General features: G+C 37.6%; 1 protein-coding gene across 1 annotated transcript in view; it reads left to right on the top strand.

Annotated features, from left to right (window-relative positions):
• Positions 1-16735, top strand: part of LOC111151046 (complement component 4 binding protein alpha) — a 63643-nt gene that overhangs the window by 3496 nt on the left and 43412 nt on the right. Inside the window, exons 2-9 of the mRNA XM_022508768.1 lie at positions 2864-2931; positions 4481-4646; positions 5610-5792; positions 6624-6723; positions 11443-11528; positions 11697-11891; positions 13397-13579; positions 14263-14463. Coding sequence (XP_022364476.1) covers positions 4487-4646; positions 5610-5792; positions 6624-6723; positions 11443-11528; positions 11697-11891; positions 13397-13579; positions 14263-14463 — 1108 coding nt within the window. The 5' untranslated portion in view covers positions 2864-2931; positions 4481-4486. The remainder of the gene's footprint in view (positions 1-2863; positions 2932-4480; positions 4647-5609; positions 5793-6623; positions 6724-11442; positions 11529-11696; positions 11892-13396; positions 13580-14262; positions 14464-16735) is intronic.

Below are 16735 nucleotides of genomic sequence, written 5' to 3'. Positions count from 1 at the left end.
ATAAATAAATAAATAAATAAATAAATAAATAAATAAATAAATAAATAAATAGGTATTTTTAAAAAGAGAGAGAAATCCAACAGAGTGAAAAGTTTGAGTTTCCTTTCAGGATTACAAATGAAAACTATAAGAATTCATTTATGGATTTGCAAAGAAAACTCACAGGCATTTATCACGCTCAAAATTAGAAATGTAAGCTTTGTATTATCCTGGGCAAAAAATAATTTGTGAAGATAACCTATTACAATTATAGATTTTTCCAGAGTTAAAGGTTTTGTTCAAGTGGCAGAGCAATGATCTCTAAAGTCCAGAAATAACATTTGCAAGGTCACCTTTAAGATTCAGATATGTACCTTTGTGAAGCTATAGGGGAACACAAAATAGTTTCTCCTTATTTTGTTGATATTTCTTTCCCTGACTTTTAGAAATATTCACAGTTTTAAGGCTCAGCACTGGAATTCCACTTGTTAGTGACCAGAGCAAGGAGGTCGGCTTAAAGACTCAAAATTTATGTATGCGACTGAATAGGGAAGACTAAGATTTTTATTAGCAACTGAGTTTATGAAATGTGTAAGTTTTTATACACTTTATAAGAAGACAGTTGGGCCCAAAGGTCTGTGAGTGATTAATGGGTAAAGGTCAAAGTCATGGGAGTAGGTAAGTTCCTCTCTGGAAGACAGGGAAAACTAGGGGAAGAAGAATGCCCAGAACAGGCCCTTGTGTGCAGGAGAGTCTCTGTTCTGGGTGTGGCACTGGATCTCACCATCACCAAAGTGAAGACCCAACCAATGGTTTCTGGTCCAAGTCCAGTGGATGTTCCTCTGTCCTGGGTTTTAATTGAAGTACCTTGGTGTTGCAGCCAAATGTCATTGTAATTATACATCACCATTTTAATTTTATTTTTATTTATGAGAGAAAAAGAGGGAAAGCAGGGGAAGGAGCAGAGGGAGAGGGATAAGCAGACTCTGCACTAAGTACAGGGCTCAACTTGGGGCTTGATCCCAGGACCCTGAGATCTTGACCTGAGCCAAAAATCAAGAGTCAGACATTTCTGTCCCCATCATTATTATGATGATGTTTTGACTCCAGGAATTCTGGTCTTGTCAAGGTCACATGCCAACTCCAATCCCATCCCTCTTTTCTCTGACATTTCTCTCTAATGTTTTCTATGTGCCACTGTGCACCAAGCCAAGATACCTCTCAGAAATTCTGAGACACATGTGTAGTTATCATTCCTTCTTTATAAAACAGGAAATTGAAGCTTAGAGGAGTGGAGTATCCTGCCCCAGGGACACACAGTTCCCATCTGAGGGAGACAGGATTCAATCCACATAGCCTGGATCTGACTTCAGAGCCCATGCTCCGGGGTCTGGCAACATACTGTCCTCCTGTGCTCCCTAGCACTGTGTCTGTGGTCCCAGAGTAAAGTTGAGTGATATGAATTCCTCAGCCCCGTGTAGGGTCTGTATATATGGTGACCTTTATCTCCTGTCCCAACCTGTGGAAGGAGGAGACTAGTTTTTGTTCATTCCTTCCCTCTTCACTGTCCTCTGTTGAATGGTTGAGGATATGATGACTTCAGGTTAAGGATAGGGAAGAGCCTAGAGTAAAATCACTAGACTCTGTTCTTCTTAAGAACTTTAAAATCAGTGAAAATCTGACCTTGACAAAACAAAGCCTCTAAGAGTAGATACGGATGTGGAGCAGTATTATTCCTCTTTAAAACATTTTATCACTAGATGCTTTTGAATGTAACGTCAACAAACATTTCTTGAGTGCTTTAACTGTGTGAGGTGCAGTGCCAGGTACCAGGTACCAGGTACCTGGTGGGGCAGAGGCAAGTAAGAACCCACCTCTGACTTCAAGGACCTTGAGGTCTAGTGTTGAAGACAGAGGTTAAATGTCAGTTTTAAGCCACAGCTGAATCAAAGTTAGAAACATCGAGCTGTAATTAGAATATGAAGACTGGCGTGGAGACAAGGAGGGAACATTGGAGAAAGGACTGGCAGAACAAGTAGGAATCACAGGGAAGAAGGATAAGAGGGCAAGTGATAATGGGCAGGGGTGCATTATAGGAAAATGCTTGGGACCATCAGGGATCCAGATTGTTCAGGTCAACCAAAGCATGGGGTCAACCAAGCACCAAACGACAGAAAAGCTCCTTGCTAGAAGCCAGTGAGGGAATGCCAATTCCTAAAGGATCAGTTTGCTGAAATCAATTTGCTAAGTTTGTCAAATGGTCAATTACTGAACAACGTTTTAAATATTCATTTTGTATATACTCAATGATTGTAAATGTCTTCTTTTTGAACACAGCTAATGAATACGTTCTTTGTAGCAGTATTTTAAGTATTTCTATTCAATTTCTTAAAAAGTCAAGATTTAATCTTATGGCTCTGTTTTTATATATATACTCGAGAATATTTTCTGGAGTATATCCAATGTACCTATTTTTATTGTGAACATAATAACTGCAACAATTCATATGGGGAATTTCCACTTTATACTATACTATCAGTCTCCTGAGTTTTTGTAGTCAAATTCTATTTTGCCAATATATTGGTATTTTTATTTTACTTTATTTCATTTTTTAAAAATTAAAAACAATTTCCAGCTTATTTTTAAAAATTTTTAAAATACATATTGATTTTTTAGCCTTTTTCTTCAATTTCACTGAAATTCAACCAATGCTATGAACTCATCAAAAATTAAAGAAACTCATTTCCATAGTTTTTACAGGTCATAACAGTTTTCACTGGAACAGAGAAATTTATCATATTTTGCAAATTTCATGGATGATTTAGTGGATTGGTTTTCACTATGTGGAACTAACTTACTCCCACTAGTCTCCTGTCTCATCCAGATTGTCTGGGCAAGAGGAAGAGTCTAGAGATTTGGAGTGGAAGGAGGGGCAAACAAAAAAGAAAGTGGGTAAGTAAGGGCCCCAGTGCTGGTCTCCTTCACGCATCTTTAGACCACCTCAGTGTATTCAGTACAAATTCTATAAACATACTTTAGTAAGCCAATACATTTGGTAAGTGGATCATCTCGTTGAATTTATTTATTTATTTATTTTGGCGGAATTGTCCTAGTGGCCCTGTCTGGAACTCAGGGGCCAAGATGTCTGTCAGGTGGAATGGTCCACAGCTGATGATGGGTGGAAGAATGGCTTCATCAGAACTGAGTTTTGGAAAGATAGGATCAAATGAGTCATTACTCGGTTAGGAAGTTAGGCCTCTCCACCTAGTTTGAAGGGTCATTATAAACTTGTCTCTTTCTGTAACGTGGGACAGAAACATCTTTGAGGTAAATATTGAGTGCACTACCAGATATGTGCATAGTACGAATTAAGAACACCTGGGGCATATAGAATCATCTGGATCTAACAGGTATCAGAATAAAAGATAAAACTCAGTATTTCTTTGGAGTTAACTTCATATATTCCTTTGAGGACAAGGACTATTTCTAATGTAAATTTAAGATTTAAGATATATTGTTTTCCCCAAAGGGAACAGGAGTGGTGGTGAAGAGAAAAGTGTCCTTCATGATTTTGCTTTTAAAAAGTCTTCAAATAGTCTGATCAAATATGAAAGTATAATTTGTCACATATATTTTTCTTTTTCTTTATACAGCTATATGTATATCTATACATACAGATATACATATCTCTCCATAAACTATTCATTTAAAATTGCAAATTTCTTCATGCTTTATTGCCTCTGTTGACAATTGTCATGAGGAACTCTCAATACGACACAGATCTGACTCCTTTTCTCTATTTCATCATTTTCCTGCCTTTCGGTATAATTTTGTCTTACATTTGTTCCCTCTTCTCCAACTCCTCTGCCATTTCCATGGTCAGACCATTTCTGTGGCTCACCTGGCCAACTGCAGTAGTCTTCTTCTTCAACCTTCCTGTTTCTTCTCTTTGCTTACTTCAGTCTCTCAGGTACACACCTGCCACAGTGATTTTTAAAAAGCACAAGCACTGGGTGTTCAATGCACCTAATAAATCCTTGAACACTACTTAAAAAACTAATGATGTACTACTATATGTTGGCTAACTGGACATAATAATAATAATAATAATAATAATAATAATAATATAAATAAATAGAAATTAAAGCACAATAATGAATCATTCCTTAGCTTTAAAGTAAAAAAGGGGGAAACAAAATCCAAAAATGAAAAACAGTGGTTCTTTGTTCCCTAAAGAGCAGCATCTATAAATTCCTAAACTTGACCCTTATATCCCATTTGGACACTTCTATAAGCTGTCCCTTCTTAACAACCCCTTCCCCATCTCTCCTCTGAATGGAGGCTAACACTCCCTGTGTCATGTTTTAACATTTGTGTGCATGTGCTTTCTTCTACTGTAGGTCATAATTTCCTTGAAGATATGGACCGCATAGTACTTACCGTAGTGCTTTATGATGACTAGGAATTTAATGACTGTTTATTAAGTTGAAGTCTTTTGCAGAAAAAAATGTGGGAGAATCATCAGGGCATGCACCCCAGAGCTCTAAATGGGATCCTTCATAGAAAAGAGAAAATGGCAGCCCAGCCCTTCTTTAGGCTGTGGAGAGCCTCTGATCCAACTTTGTTCCAAATGATCTTGGTCGCTGCCCTAATGGCTCCTGTTCTTGGTGAGTACTAGAGAAGTAAGTTCAGATTGATTACAGACATTCAAGATCATCCACTCATTCTCTCTTAACACCAACAGATGATTCAACTTTTAGCAGAAAGCCACTTTCAGCAACAAGAGTTGATTTGATCAGGAATTTGGAATTTGGAATTAAAGGGGATTTGGAATTATTTGGGATTTAGGGGGAATTGGTTTTATCCATAGAAGAGACAGTTTTCTACCCACCTCCCGCTAGCATTTCTTCTCCAGGAATTTTCCAAAACAGTTGTCTCCCAACCATGACTTGAAACAAGTTGGTGTGATCTATCAGCCCGACTGAACAATTTTCACTGCCTCTGGATCTATCCAGAATAGAGAGGAGAAATAAGTAAAGACTTCTCCTAGGGCTCCTGAAAGGCAAATTATTGGTCCCCTATTTAATTCTTGCAAGGAAAGCAGGATTAACATCTTTATTTTCAAGGACTCCATGCTTCTTCCTTTGCATCATTCAAAATCCAATGTGTACGAAAAGGTGCAAATTAAGAATGTGGTTCTTACCCACCTCTCAGCCACCTGGTTTCCCTTCCCTGAGACAAGCAATTTTATATAATGGTATTATTCATGAAAGACTATGTTTCTGTTGAGGAAATTTGTAGGAATTGTTGGCTTTGCTCAGATATCACTGAGTCAGCAGATATGAGGACTCTGAAAGAAGGATGAAATCACATCTATCATACTTTAGATAAATTATCTCATAAACATTAGAGAAGGGATGAAAAATTTCTGCCTTTTATCATTATCATTAATCAGCAAATGTGTATTACTGATCACTCACTAGATCCATTGAACTATGAGGACAATACGAGTTATTATTTTTCTTGATTAGAAAAGAATTGTCCTTTATCTAAAAATCATACTACTGAAACATTAAGATGCTGTGTTTTGAGCTCTAACTTCTGGCACTCTTTGTCATTTTGGTGTCCAGGAGATTGTGATACCCCACCAAATTTAGACTTTGCTTCTCTAACAACTATGGTGAATGAGACATACTTCAAAAGTGGAACTGTCCTGAGGTACACCTGCCGTCCTGGCTATGGCAGGGTTAATTACGTAAGCCCAACTATTACCTGTCGGTATAACAAATGGGACTACGACGAATTCTGTGTCAGTACGTATGAACATTTATTTTTCTTATTTACGCTTTTCACTTCTTTACAAAGATGTCTCAGGAATTAAATTTTCTCAGTGCAATGAGAATCTTTGGTCACTAAGAAACCATCCAGTTGTCAAGTCACTCATTTCAATGTACATACGTGTGTACTTTTAGAAAAGCATAAATAAAGAAACAAATAAAACAGAAATTATGAACTGCCCAGTTGCAGTGAAAAAGAAGCTTATTCTTTACACTATAATTCACTTAAAACTTCTTTCCAAAGTGAACTACAAATTCAATTTTAATATTTTGAAAACAAGACCCATTCTTTACAAAGTTATAAAAAGTTCGGTGGCTAGAGAGAGGTAATGTGGTTTCCAAAGAAACCTCAACCAAAGTATCTGCTGTGTTTGGAAGAAGGTTCTGTGATTCACTTATAGTGGAGAGTAAATTCTGTAATGTTCTTACAATAGTGAGGGTATCTATACTTTCTGTTGTCCCTTTGGTGACCAAGGGCATGCATTTTTAAGTGGCTGACGTACAAAGTATGTGCCACAGATCCAGAATGGAGCTAGCTCCCTGATCAATAACTATCCATAGACTCCATTACCATAGTGATTTAACTGAGTGTTTTCCTCTAAGGGTGAAATGTACCAGAAAAATAGGAGATCAAACTTTGTATTCATTTATCCTCCAAAGTAAAAATTTAGTGAGTCAGGATCAGAAATAAATTTGGATCTCAACCTCAGGATCTTTCTGGAAGCATAGGTCAAAGTTAATCAGTCTTCTAATGCCTTATCTCTGAGTATTTGGAATCACTCATTATCATTTTAATTTTTCTCTCAGAGAAACGATGCAGACACCCAGGAGAATTAGAAAATGGGAAGGTGATAACTGAGACAGAGCTCCTCTTTGGATCACAGTTAAAATTCGTTTGTTCAGAAGGGTGAGTGTGAAGCAATGTATAAACAGTTGTTTTAAATTAATTTTTAAAAAATAGATGTATTTCAAAAGAAAAAATGATGTTTTTCAGAGTCCATAGTCTCTCATGAAAAACAATCTGAGGGGTTTGAAGGGGCGGGGGGTGGGAGGTTGGGGGAACCAGGTGGTGGGTATTAGAGAGGGCACGGATTGCATGGAGCACTGGGTGTGGTGCAAAAACAATGAATACTATTATGCTGAAAATAAATTAAAAAACAAAACAAAACAAAACAACAACAACAAAAAAACTAGTGATCTATTGTATGGTGACAGACAAAACATAATAAAAAAAAGTTTTTAAAGATAAAAAAATGAAAAATTCATGCTCTCACATTTCTTATAGAAAGTTGAATAAATCTGGTGTACTATGATACAATTAAGAAACTTTAAACAGAAATGTAACTATTTTGTTTCATTTTGGAATAAAGAGGTACATAAATAATTACTTCATAGATAAAGATACAATAAGAACTAAAATGTAAGGTAACATGACAGTATCTATATTTATATGTACATACTTATCATGGATTTAAAATTGTATATATTTCATTTTATTAAGATAGGTCTTATTTAGGGGCACCTGGGTGGTTCAGTGGATTAAGCCTTTGCCTACCACTCAGGTCACGATCTCAGGGTCCTGCGATTGAGCCCTGTGTCAGGCTCTCTGCTCAACAGGGAGCCTTATTCCCCCTCTCTCTCTGCCCACCTCTCTGCCTACTTGTGATCTCTCTCTCTCTGTAAAATAAATAAATAAAATCTTAAAAAAAAAAAAGTAAAAATGATGTAAAACCATATACACTGAGAATTTTCACTTCTACCCTCTTGCCATCCACCCCATTTCTTTCATGTCCTTAAAAACAGGGATCCACATTAATGGGTTTCTTATGTATCTTTCTAGTGTTTACTTTTATAAACACAAGCTAAAAATTAGTATATATTTTTATTTTACTCCTTTCCAATAACAAATGTAGCTTTGAGTCTTGCTTTATTTTTACTCATCAATATATACAGAACATAGTTCCACATTTGTGCATAGAAGTTCCTCAGTGATTTGTTTTCACAAGGTCACAGAATATAATTGTGTCATGTATCATGGATTAACAGTCTCTTGATGGATCCATAGGTATTTCTAATGTTTTGCCATTCTGAAGAGTGCTTTGATCAGCCACTTTGTACATATATAATTTCATACAGATGCAATTATATCTGTAGGGTGAATTTCCAGAGTGGGATTTCTGGGTCAGAGTATACATATTTGAAAATTTGAGAGATACTGCCTAATTTCTCTCCTTAGAGGTTATAATGTTTTGCAAAGTATGTAAACGTCTGTCTCTTCATAGACTTCCCAACTGTGTTGTCAATCGTTTGAAAACGTGAAATTTTTAAAATCTTCCAAATTAAGACATAAACATGAAATCTTACTGTAGTTCCAATGTATATTTCTCTTATCATGAGTGAGATTGAGAATATTTTTATGTGTTCAAGAGATATTTGTATTGATTTGTGAACTATTTGGCATATCCTTTGCCTGTTTTTAAGAATTAATTTCTGCGGCTGAGGTCGAAGAGGTTGCTGCCTGTATTCTCCTCAAGGATTTTGATGGATTCCTTTCTCACATTGAGGTCCTTCATCCATTTTGAGTCTATTTTCATGTGTGGTGTAAGAAAATGGTCCAATTTCATTTTTCTGCATGTGGCTGTCCAATTTTCCCAACACCATTTATTGAAGAGGCTGTCTTTTTTCCATTGGACATTCTTTCCTGCTTTGTCGAAGATTAGTTGACCATAGAGTTGAGGGTCTATTTCTGGGCTCTCTATTCTGTTCCATTGATCTATGTGTCTGTTTTTGTGCCAGTACCATACTGTCTTGATGATGACAGATTTGTAATAGAGCTTGAAGTCCGGAATTGTGATGCCCCCAACTTTGGCTTTCTTCCCCAACATTCCTCTAGCTATTCGAGGTCTTTTCTGGTTCCATATAAATTTTAGGATTATTTGTTCTATTTCTTTGAAAAAAATGGATGGCATTTTGATAGTAATTGCATTAAATGTGTAGATTGCTTTAGGTAGCATAGACATTTTCACAATATTTATTCTTCCAATCCAGGAGCATGGAACATTTTTCCATTTTTTTGTGTCTTCCTCAATTTCTTTCATGAGTACTTTATAGTTTTTGAGTATAGATTCTTTGCCTCTTTGGTTAGGTTTATTTCTAGGTATCTTATGGTTTTGGGTGCAATTGTAAATGGGATCGACTCCTTAATTTCTCTTTCTTCGGTCTTGTTGTTGGTGTAAAGAAATACAACTGATTTCTGTGCATTGATTTTATATCCTGACACTTTACTGAATTCCTGTACAAGTTCTAGCAGTTTCGGAGTGGAGTCTTTTGGGTTTTCCACATATAGTATCATATCATCTGCAAAGAGTGATAGTTTGACTTCTTCTCTGCTAGATCTTGTTTCTGATAGGAGCTGCAACTTTCCCTCCAAGTATATTATTTTTCTTTTGACTTGGCTATTGATTTACTTTTTTTCTTCTTAAGGAAAAATTGTTTTCAAGCTTCATATTTATCAAACTCTCTTTTTAAAATGGCTTCTGGATTTTAGGTTTTCATTTAAAAGCCCTTCTCTAATACAAAATTTTAAACTATTTGCCTAGATTTCTTCTGCTGCTTTTATGTTTTCATATTTTTTGGTGCCGAAAGCTTTGATCCATTTGGAGGCAATATATAATATACAGTGCAAGATATATATCCTAGCCTATATTTTCCCATATGACTTTCCCGTTTTTCCAAAAGTCCTTTAGTTTGCTGATTTGAGAGTGCTTTTTAACACTGTATTAAATTCTCATATATATCTTGTATGTATCTGCATATGTTTCTACTTAATACCGTTGTTTTGCCTACATAGTCATGTACACATTTCACAGTGATGTACTACCAAGGCTTTATAAAATATTTCAATAGCCTGTATGAGTAGTCCTGCCTTATTGTTTTTTTAAAAATTTTTCTCGACAATACTTGTTTATTTTTCTATATAAAGTTTAAATTCAGGCATTTTTAAAAATCAGTACTGGATTAGTGTTTAACTTAACTTTTGAAGAAACTTTCCCCAAAACTTTCCCTTTACCCTCTTAGGGTCTCTGACTGGGTTTGAGAATTAAGTTGACATAAGACTAGCAGGAGAAGAGCATACATATTTTAGTTTTAGATGTCCATGGGAGCCTTCACAGGAAAATGAAGACCCAAAAAGTGGTTAAGCCTCAGTGTTTATATACTAGGTTGAAGAAAAAGTAGCAACTGTGGAAAAGTAACCTCTGGAAGTAACCTATGGAAGGTTGCAGGTAGATATGGGTCATTTTGACAAGGTCTGTCTGTACAGATCTCTCCTGGCTTCACCTCCCCATCTCTCATGATAAGTTTGTTCTTTTCCTCCTGTTATGGGGAAAGCATCTTTCACATAAGAGTTTTATCTCCTGCTTTCAGGAAGAAAAGGAGAGTCCAGAGTGCCTTCCTTTGTCTATTTCAAGTGCTTTAACTCAAAATAATCTTTGGTAATTTTACTCTTAGTTGTTTTGATACAGACAATTTACCTCACCCTTTTGTTGCTATGTGATGCTCTTTTCAAATGTAGCTTCAGTGGACACCTGGGTGGCTCAATGGGTTAAGCCTCTGCCTTCGGCTCAGGTCATGATCTTGGGGTCCTGGGATCAAAACCTGCATGGGGCTCTCTGCTCAGCAGGGAGCTTGCTTCTTCCTATCTCTCTGTCTGCCTCTCTGCCTACTTGTGATCTCTCTGTCTGTCAAATAAATAAATAAAATCTTTAAATAAAATAAAACAAAATGTAGATTAAGTATTATTTCTGCAATACTTATTTGAAATACATTTTAAAATAGCTATTTTGTTCTGTTTTGTGTTCCTTCTTCAGGTTCCGCAACTAAGTATGTGTTGATTCCTCTTTGCTTGTCCCCTGTGTTTAACATTTTCCCCTAGTACTGTTGTTTCCTTTTGTTTGATTTTCGCACATGTAATCCTCATTATTCCCTTACTGTGTATGACTCGTGAGATGTGAAGTGAGAAGATTCAGAAGGGAAGTGCTGTTGGAATGCTGAAAGTGTTCCTACTGGAGTAACCGGAAACCACATTTTCCCCTTGATTTCCTGGGTAGCTTAGAAAACATATTTTCAAGAAATTCCAAAATAAGTAAATGCTTAATTCTCAATGTCTTTTATCTTATTAAGAGATTCACTTTTCTTTGAGTTAGTATTAAATAAGTCCCAGGGGCTCTAGTTTGCCAAAGGTAACATTTCCATTAGTGTTCAACCACAATGTACATTTATTCCTTGATGGTAGTACCATTTTAAGACATACTAACAATGCTTTTTCTTTCCATTACTATCGTACACTGAGGGGAGTAACACAAACTGAAGGAAGCTTAGAACTGTCAAGAGCCATAAAAAAATGGGGATTGTGAATGGGGGGGTTAGTGGCATATTGCAGAAGTCAGAAGGCGTCTGCATGTCAGAGGGCCTGAGAGGTTGGGGTGTGTCTAGAGACTGAAGTTTGGAAAACATTATTTCTTCATTTTTACAATTGAGTAACCAGTTTATTTGTTTAGATCCCTTTATCCAACTTAATTTAAGGTAAGAAGAATTTCATTAAACTCTTTGATCCTATTTCATTCAGATATATTTTAATTGGCAAAACCACTAGTTATTGTGAGATCCAAGATAAAGGAGTTGGTTGGAGTGATCCTCTCCCACAATGTATAAGTAAGTAAAGACTTCTTCTGGCTTGACTGCAAAGCTAAACCATGTTAGAAAATAAAACTCTTGCGCATCTTCGCTGCTTTTCATACCCTCCATTAGAATTTGTATCATGAATGCTAGATTTGCAAAGGTACCTTCCCTGATGATTTCTTCTTCTTCACTCCACCCCAGTTGCTCAATGTAAGCCTCCTCCAGACATCATCAATGGGAAGCACAATGGCGCAGATGAAGATTTCTACACATATGGCTCTTCTGTCACCTACAGATGTGACCCCAACTTTTCAATGATAGGCAAAGCCTCCATATCTTGCACAGTGGAAAATAAGACAGTAGGTGTCTGGAGCCCAAGTCCTCCTACTTGTAAAAGTAAGTCACAGTGATGAATTTTGGCCTGAATGGTTTGCTTAAAAGAAAAAGGTAGGTGACTTTGCTGGGGGAAAGGGAATGCTTCCAAGACTAATCATTGCAACAATGCAGTCATTTATCTGCTCCAGTGGTATTTATGTTTGATGTACCAGCGTGCAGTAACAAACAGCAACCAAGATCTCACTGGGCTCTGCAAAGTAAAAGTTGATTTTCATTCATACCGAGTTGGCTCCATGTCCAGGGGACTCTCTAGGCTGGCTAGGGGTAAATTCAGCACAAGTCTAGCAATCCAGGTTGCTTTGCTCTTGTGATACTTCTGCATCAAAATGTGCTTTCAAAATCTCTTCAGTAGGTGAAGAGAGAAAAGTAAATTATGCCCTGGCTTTTTAAAAGAGCTTTGTTCCAAAGTGACCACATATCAGTTTACAGCCTTTTGTCCCAAACTACTAATGTGTAGACTCTATCTTAAGGGAACTGGGAAATACTGTGTTTTGTTTGTTTAGGGAGAGGAAGTGGAAATATTGGTTAGCATTTACAACGTTCACCGCAAGTGCCTACAGGACAAAGCAAACAAACAAAAAAATCAGAAGATCTACTGAGTATTGTTACTTGGCTAATCTGAGGCTCCTTCCTTTGCGACTAAGTGTCTACGTAGTATCATTTAATATTCTCACTCACCACAGAACACAGTCAAATCAGAGGGTGATAAAGCTGATCCAGCGAGCAATTCAAAATGTCAGGAGTCCAGACAGCAAGAGGTGGAAATAGCAGAGTTTGAGGACAGAAATTTAGCAGAGCCAGATTACGAAGGGCCTCATGCGTCCCGCTAAGAAGTTCGGAGTGAAGGTGAAAGGGAAACTTCGGAAGGCTTTAACTAGGGAAATAAGTATGTTGCATTTCAGAGAGACAAGTCGGGCCACAGAAGACACAACAAAAGAAGGGGGACAAAACTCAACCTATAGGCACCATCCAGCCATGTGGTGAAGGTAGCTTCAGCCATAGCCATAAGTTATCAAGGTGGCAGGACTGACATGGGGGCAAGAGGACTGACTGCTGTGGGGTTGGGGTGCCCAGGGCAGTTTGTTCTGTGTTTGTGAGAGCACAGATCTCTGATGCCTGACTGCCTCTTCCTCATGACCACCATATCATCACCACTGGCCACTGACCCACACTGAAATCATGCAGAAAAGTAGGCCACTGTAAGGGAAGGATTATGAGGTCTTTAGGGATGTGTTTCTTTTGGGTTATAGATGGCTGGTTTTTCTTGAGTAAGCTGGGGTTATTCACAATCATATCATAACAGAACTGATAGGATAAGACCTCATTTTACTGAGGCTTATAAAAGTTGCAATTATATTCACTTTAAAATGTTTTCCTTGTATCTACTGGATGTATACTGTATTAGGCTTTTGTGTCATCATTGAATCTGCATTAGCAATAGTAAGTGATATCCTTATTGCCATTTCTCTTTTGTGACCCACTTGTCTTTTCTTGTGATTCTTTAGAAATCGTCTGTGTTAAGCCAACTGTTAAAAATGGAATAGTGATCTCTGGATTTAGAACCATCTATACTTATAAAAACTCCATGGTATTTGACTGTGAGGGAGGTTTTATTCTCAAAGGAAGCAGTTTAATCCATTGTGGAGAAAATGGTGACTGGGATCCCCCTCCTCCCATCTGTGAGCTCAGTAAGTATGGACCATGCAGGAAGTTCAATGTTTGGCATCCAAATTACCCAGAAATGTTGGTGGAGGTATATTTGTATGCCTAAACCCACTAGAACCAGAGTAAACATTTAAATTTAGATCAATAATTATCTTTATTTTTTCTAATTGTTGGGAAAAAGAAAGATTACAGTACGCTGGGTAAGGTCTTATATAATCACAAAAGGTTGCCATATACACATGTGCAGATTGTGGACACTTCAACCCTAAAGGGAGACATTAACATTGTAGACATTGTGGATTAGTGTATTTATTTCAACAATTTTCTCATAGTAGGAAACTTGTTTTGTTCTAACAAAATCATTACATTATGATAATTGATTGAAAGATTCATAGTAAAGTGTCCTGGGGGGTTGGGAGGGCCAGAAATGCCTTTTTCCAATTTCCACAAAGAAGTTATATAAACTAACCATGATTCTGACACTCTGAAACAATAAACTCACATGGATCATGAAAACTTCTGCTAATAGTAATAATGATAACTTGGTGCTAGTTTGTTTTCTGACGTGGCTGATGCCTCAGCCATGGCAAGACAGTCCCTGGCTGAATGAATGCGTGGGATCCTCTGGTAGGACAGGATTGTTGGTGATCACCGTTGCATCTCTAGTAGCAATGACTTTCCCTGCTTGTTCTTCTTTTATGAACAGATAGTTGTACTGACTTACCAGACATCCAAAATGCCTCCTGGGAAAGATATAACAACCATGTGCCAACAAAAGAGCGGATATATAATATTGGAACTGTGTTAAGGTACACGTGCTCTGCCGGCTATAAACCTGCTTTGGATGGGCCTACGACTGTGACTTGTCAGAGAAATTTGACTTGGACCTCACATATAGGATGTAAGGGTGAGTCCTTGCTTTTTAAGTCTTTTTGTAGGTTAGATGCCCACCATGGGCTAGGCTTTCTTTTTTTTTTTTTTTTCTTAAAATAAATGCAATTTTATCTTTTAAGATGCATTTAGGATTATAATAATTCAACAGAGGAGTGAAGTATTATTGTCAGAAGGGGTCATGAAAGTCTTGGGGGAGCTGAGAAACTGTAACTATAACTTTCCTTATCCATTTCAAAATCAAATGAGATGCGGACACAGAGGGAAAGCGGAAGTGAAGCGTTGAGCAGACTGAGCATTAGCTTTCCCACTGGTGAAGAAGCGTGGAGAATAGGGTTCAACATTTACCAGAGTCAGACCTCCATCACAGCCCTTTCCTCCCCAGTGTCAACTTTGGGGTGCTTAGTAGAAGGAAAGTCTGTGAGACAGTCATAAAGTCAGCCAGCTGCAAAGTGGCTTGTGTTCTCTACGTCTTTGAGCCGAGGGGCTGTGGGCTGCAGGAGCTGGGTCTTGCGACCTGCCCCTAGAAGACAGACCCTGACCCCTGACCCCTGACCCAGTACTCTGGCCCGTCAGAGGGGAAAAAAAGAGAACTTTTTGCCATCTCAAGATGTCTTTTCTCTTTGAGAGAACATGAGGAGCTAAGAGAGGTGGATGCAATTTTATGGGTTTCAATGGAATTGACAACAGAGGGAGACAATGCTTCCTTCCGCACATCAGAATCTTGCCATTTTAGAGGTAAAGACACAGAGGCCCAGGATATAGGGAACTTTATTCTACAGGTTGGAATTTGAAAAATGTGTAAAATGAACAAGTAATGAAAAATGATAGTTTAGATCAACTCACTGAAGATAATTTCACATTAGGACTTTTAAGTTTAATTTTACTTATTTAGTCTCATTTGGGGGCAATAAAATGAAAAGTTTTAACAAAATTACTGAATTAAAATATATTTAACAATGATTGCCACCACTTAAGTAACAAAGTATTAATAAATACAAGATTTTCATAAAAACAGACACATAGATCAATGGAACAGAATAGAGACCCAGATATGTACCCTCAACTCTATGGTCAACTAGTCCCCAAAAAAGCAGGAAAAAATATCCAGTGGAAAAAAGACAGTCTCTTCAATAAATGGTGCTGGGAAAATTGGACAGCTACATACAGAAGAATGAAACTCGACCATTCTCTTACACCATACACAAAGATAAACTCAAAATGGATAACAGATATCAATGTGAGACATCAAAATCCTAGAGGAGAACATAGGCACTAACCTCTTCAACATCAGCCACAGCAATTTCTTTCAAGACACGTCTCCAGAAGCAAGCAAAATAAAAGTAAAAATGAAATTTGGGGGACTTCATCAAGATAAAAACTTCTGCACAGCAAAGGAAACAGTGAACAAAACAAAGAGGCAACCCACAGAATGGGAGAAGATACTTGCAAATGACACTACAGACAAAGGGCTGATACCCAAGATCTGTGAAGAACTCCTCAAACTCAACACCCAAAAAACAAATAATCAAGTCAAAAAATGGGCAGAAAACATGAACAGACATTTCTCCAAAGAAGACATATAAATGGCTAACAGGCACATGAAAAAGTGCTCATCATCATTAGCCATCAGGGAAACTCAAATCAAAACTACATTGAGATACCACCTTAACACCAGTTAGAATGGCAAAAATTGACAAGGCAAGAAACAAAACGTGTCGGAGAAGTTGTGGAGGAAGGGGAACCCTCTTACACTGTTGGTGGGAATGCAAGTTGGTACAGCCACTTTGGAAAACAGTGTAGAGGTTCTTCAAAAAATTAAAAATAGAGCTACCCTATGACTCAGCAATTGCACTACTGGGTATTTACTCCAAAGATACAGATGTAGTGAAAAGAAGGGCCATCTGCACCCCAATGTTCATAGCAGCAATGTCCACAATAACCAAATTGTGCAAAAAGCCAAGATGCCCTTCAACAGATGAATGGATAAATAAGATGTGGTCCATATACAGAGTGGAATATTACTCAGCCATCAGAAAGGATGAATACCCAACTTTTGCATCAACATGGATGGGACTGGAGGAGATTACACTAAGTGAAATAAGTCAAGCAGAGAAAGTCAATTATCATATAGTTTCACTTATTTGTGGAATGTAAGAAACAGCCTGAAGGGCTTCAGGAGAAGGAAGGGGAAAATGAAGGGGAGGAAATCAGAGTGGGAGAGGAACCATGAGAGACGTGGACTCTGAGAAACAAACTGAGGGTTTTAGAGGGGAGGGTGATGGGAG

This window comes from Enhydra lutris, unplaced genomic scaffold, assembly GCF_002288905.1.
Source record: "Enhydra lutris kenyoni isolate GAN:26980312 unplaced genomic scaffold, ASM228890v2 scaffoldscaffold25, whole genome shotgun sequence".
Lineage (NCBI taxonomy): Eukaryota > Metazoa > Chordata > Mammalia > Carnivora > Mustelidae > Enhydra > Enhydra lutris.
This window is presented reverse-complemented; position numbering and strand designations above follow the sequence as displayed.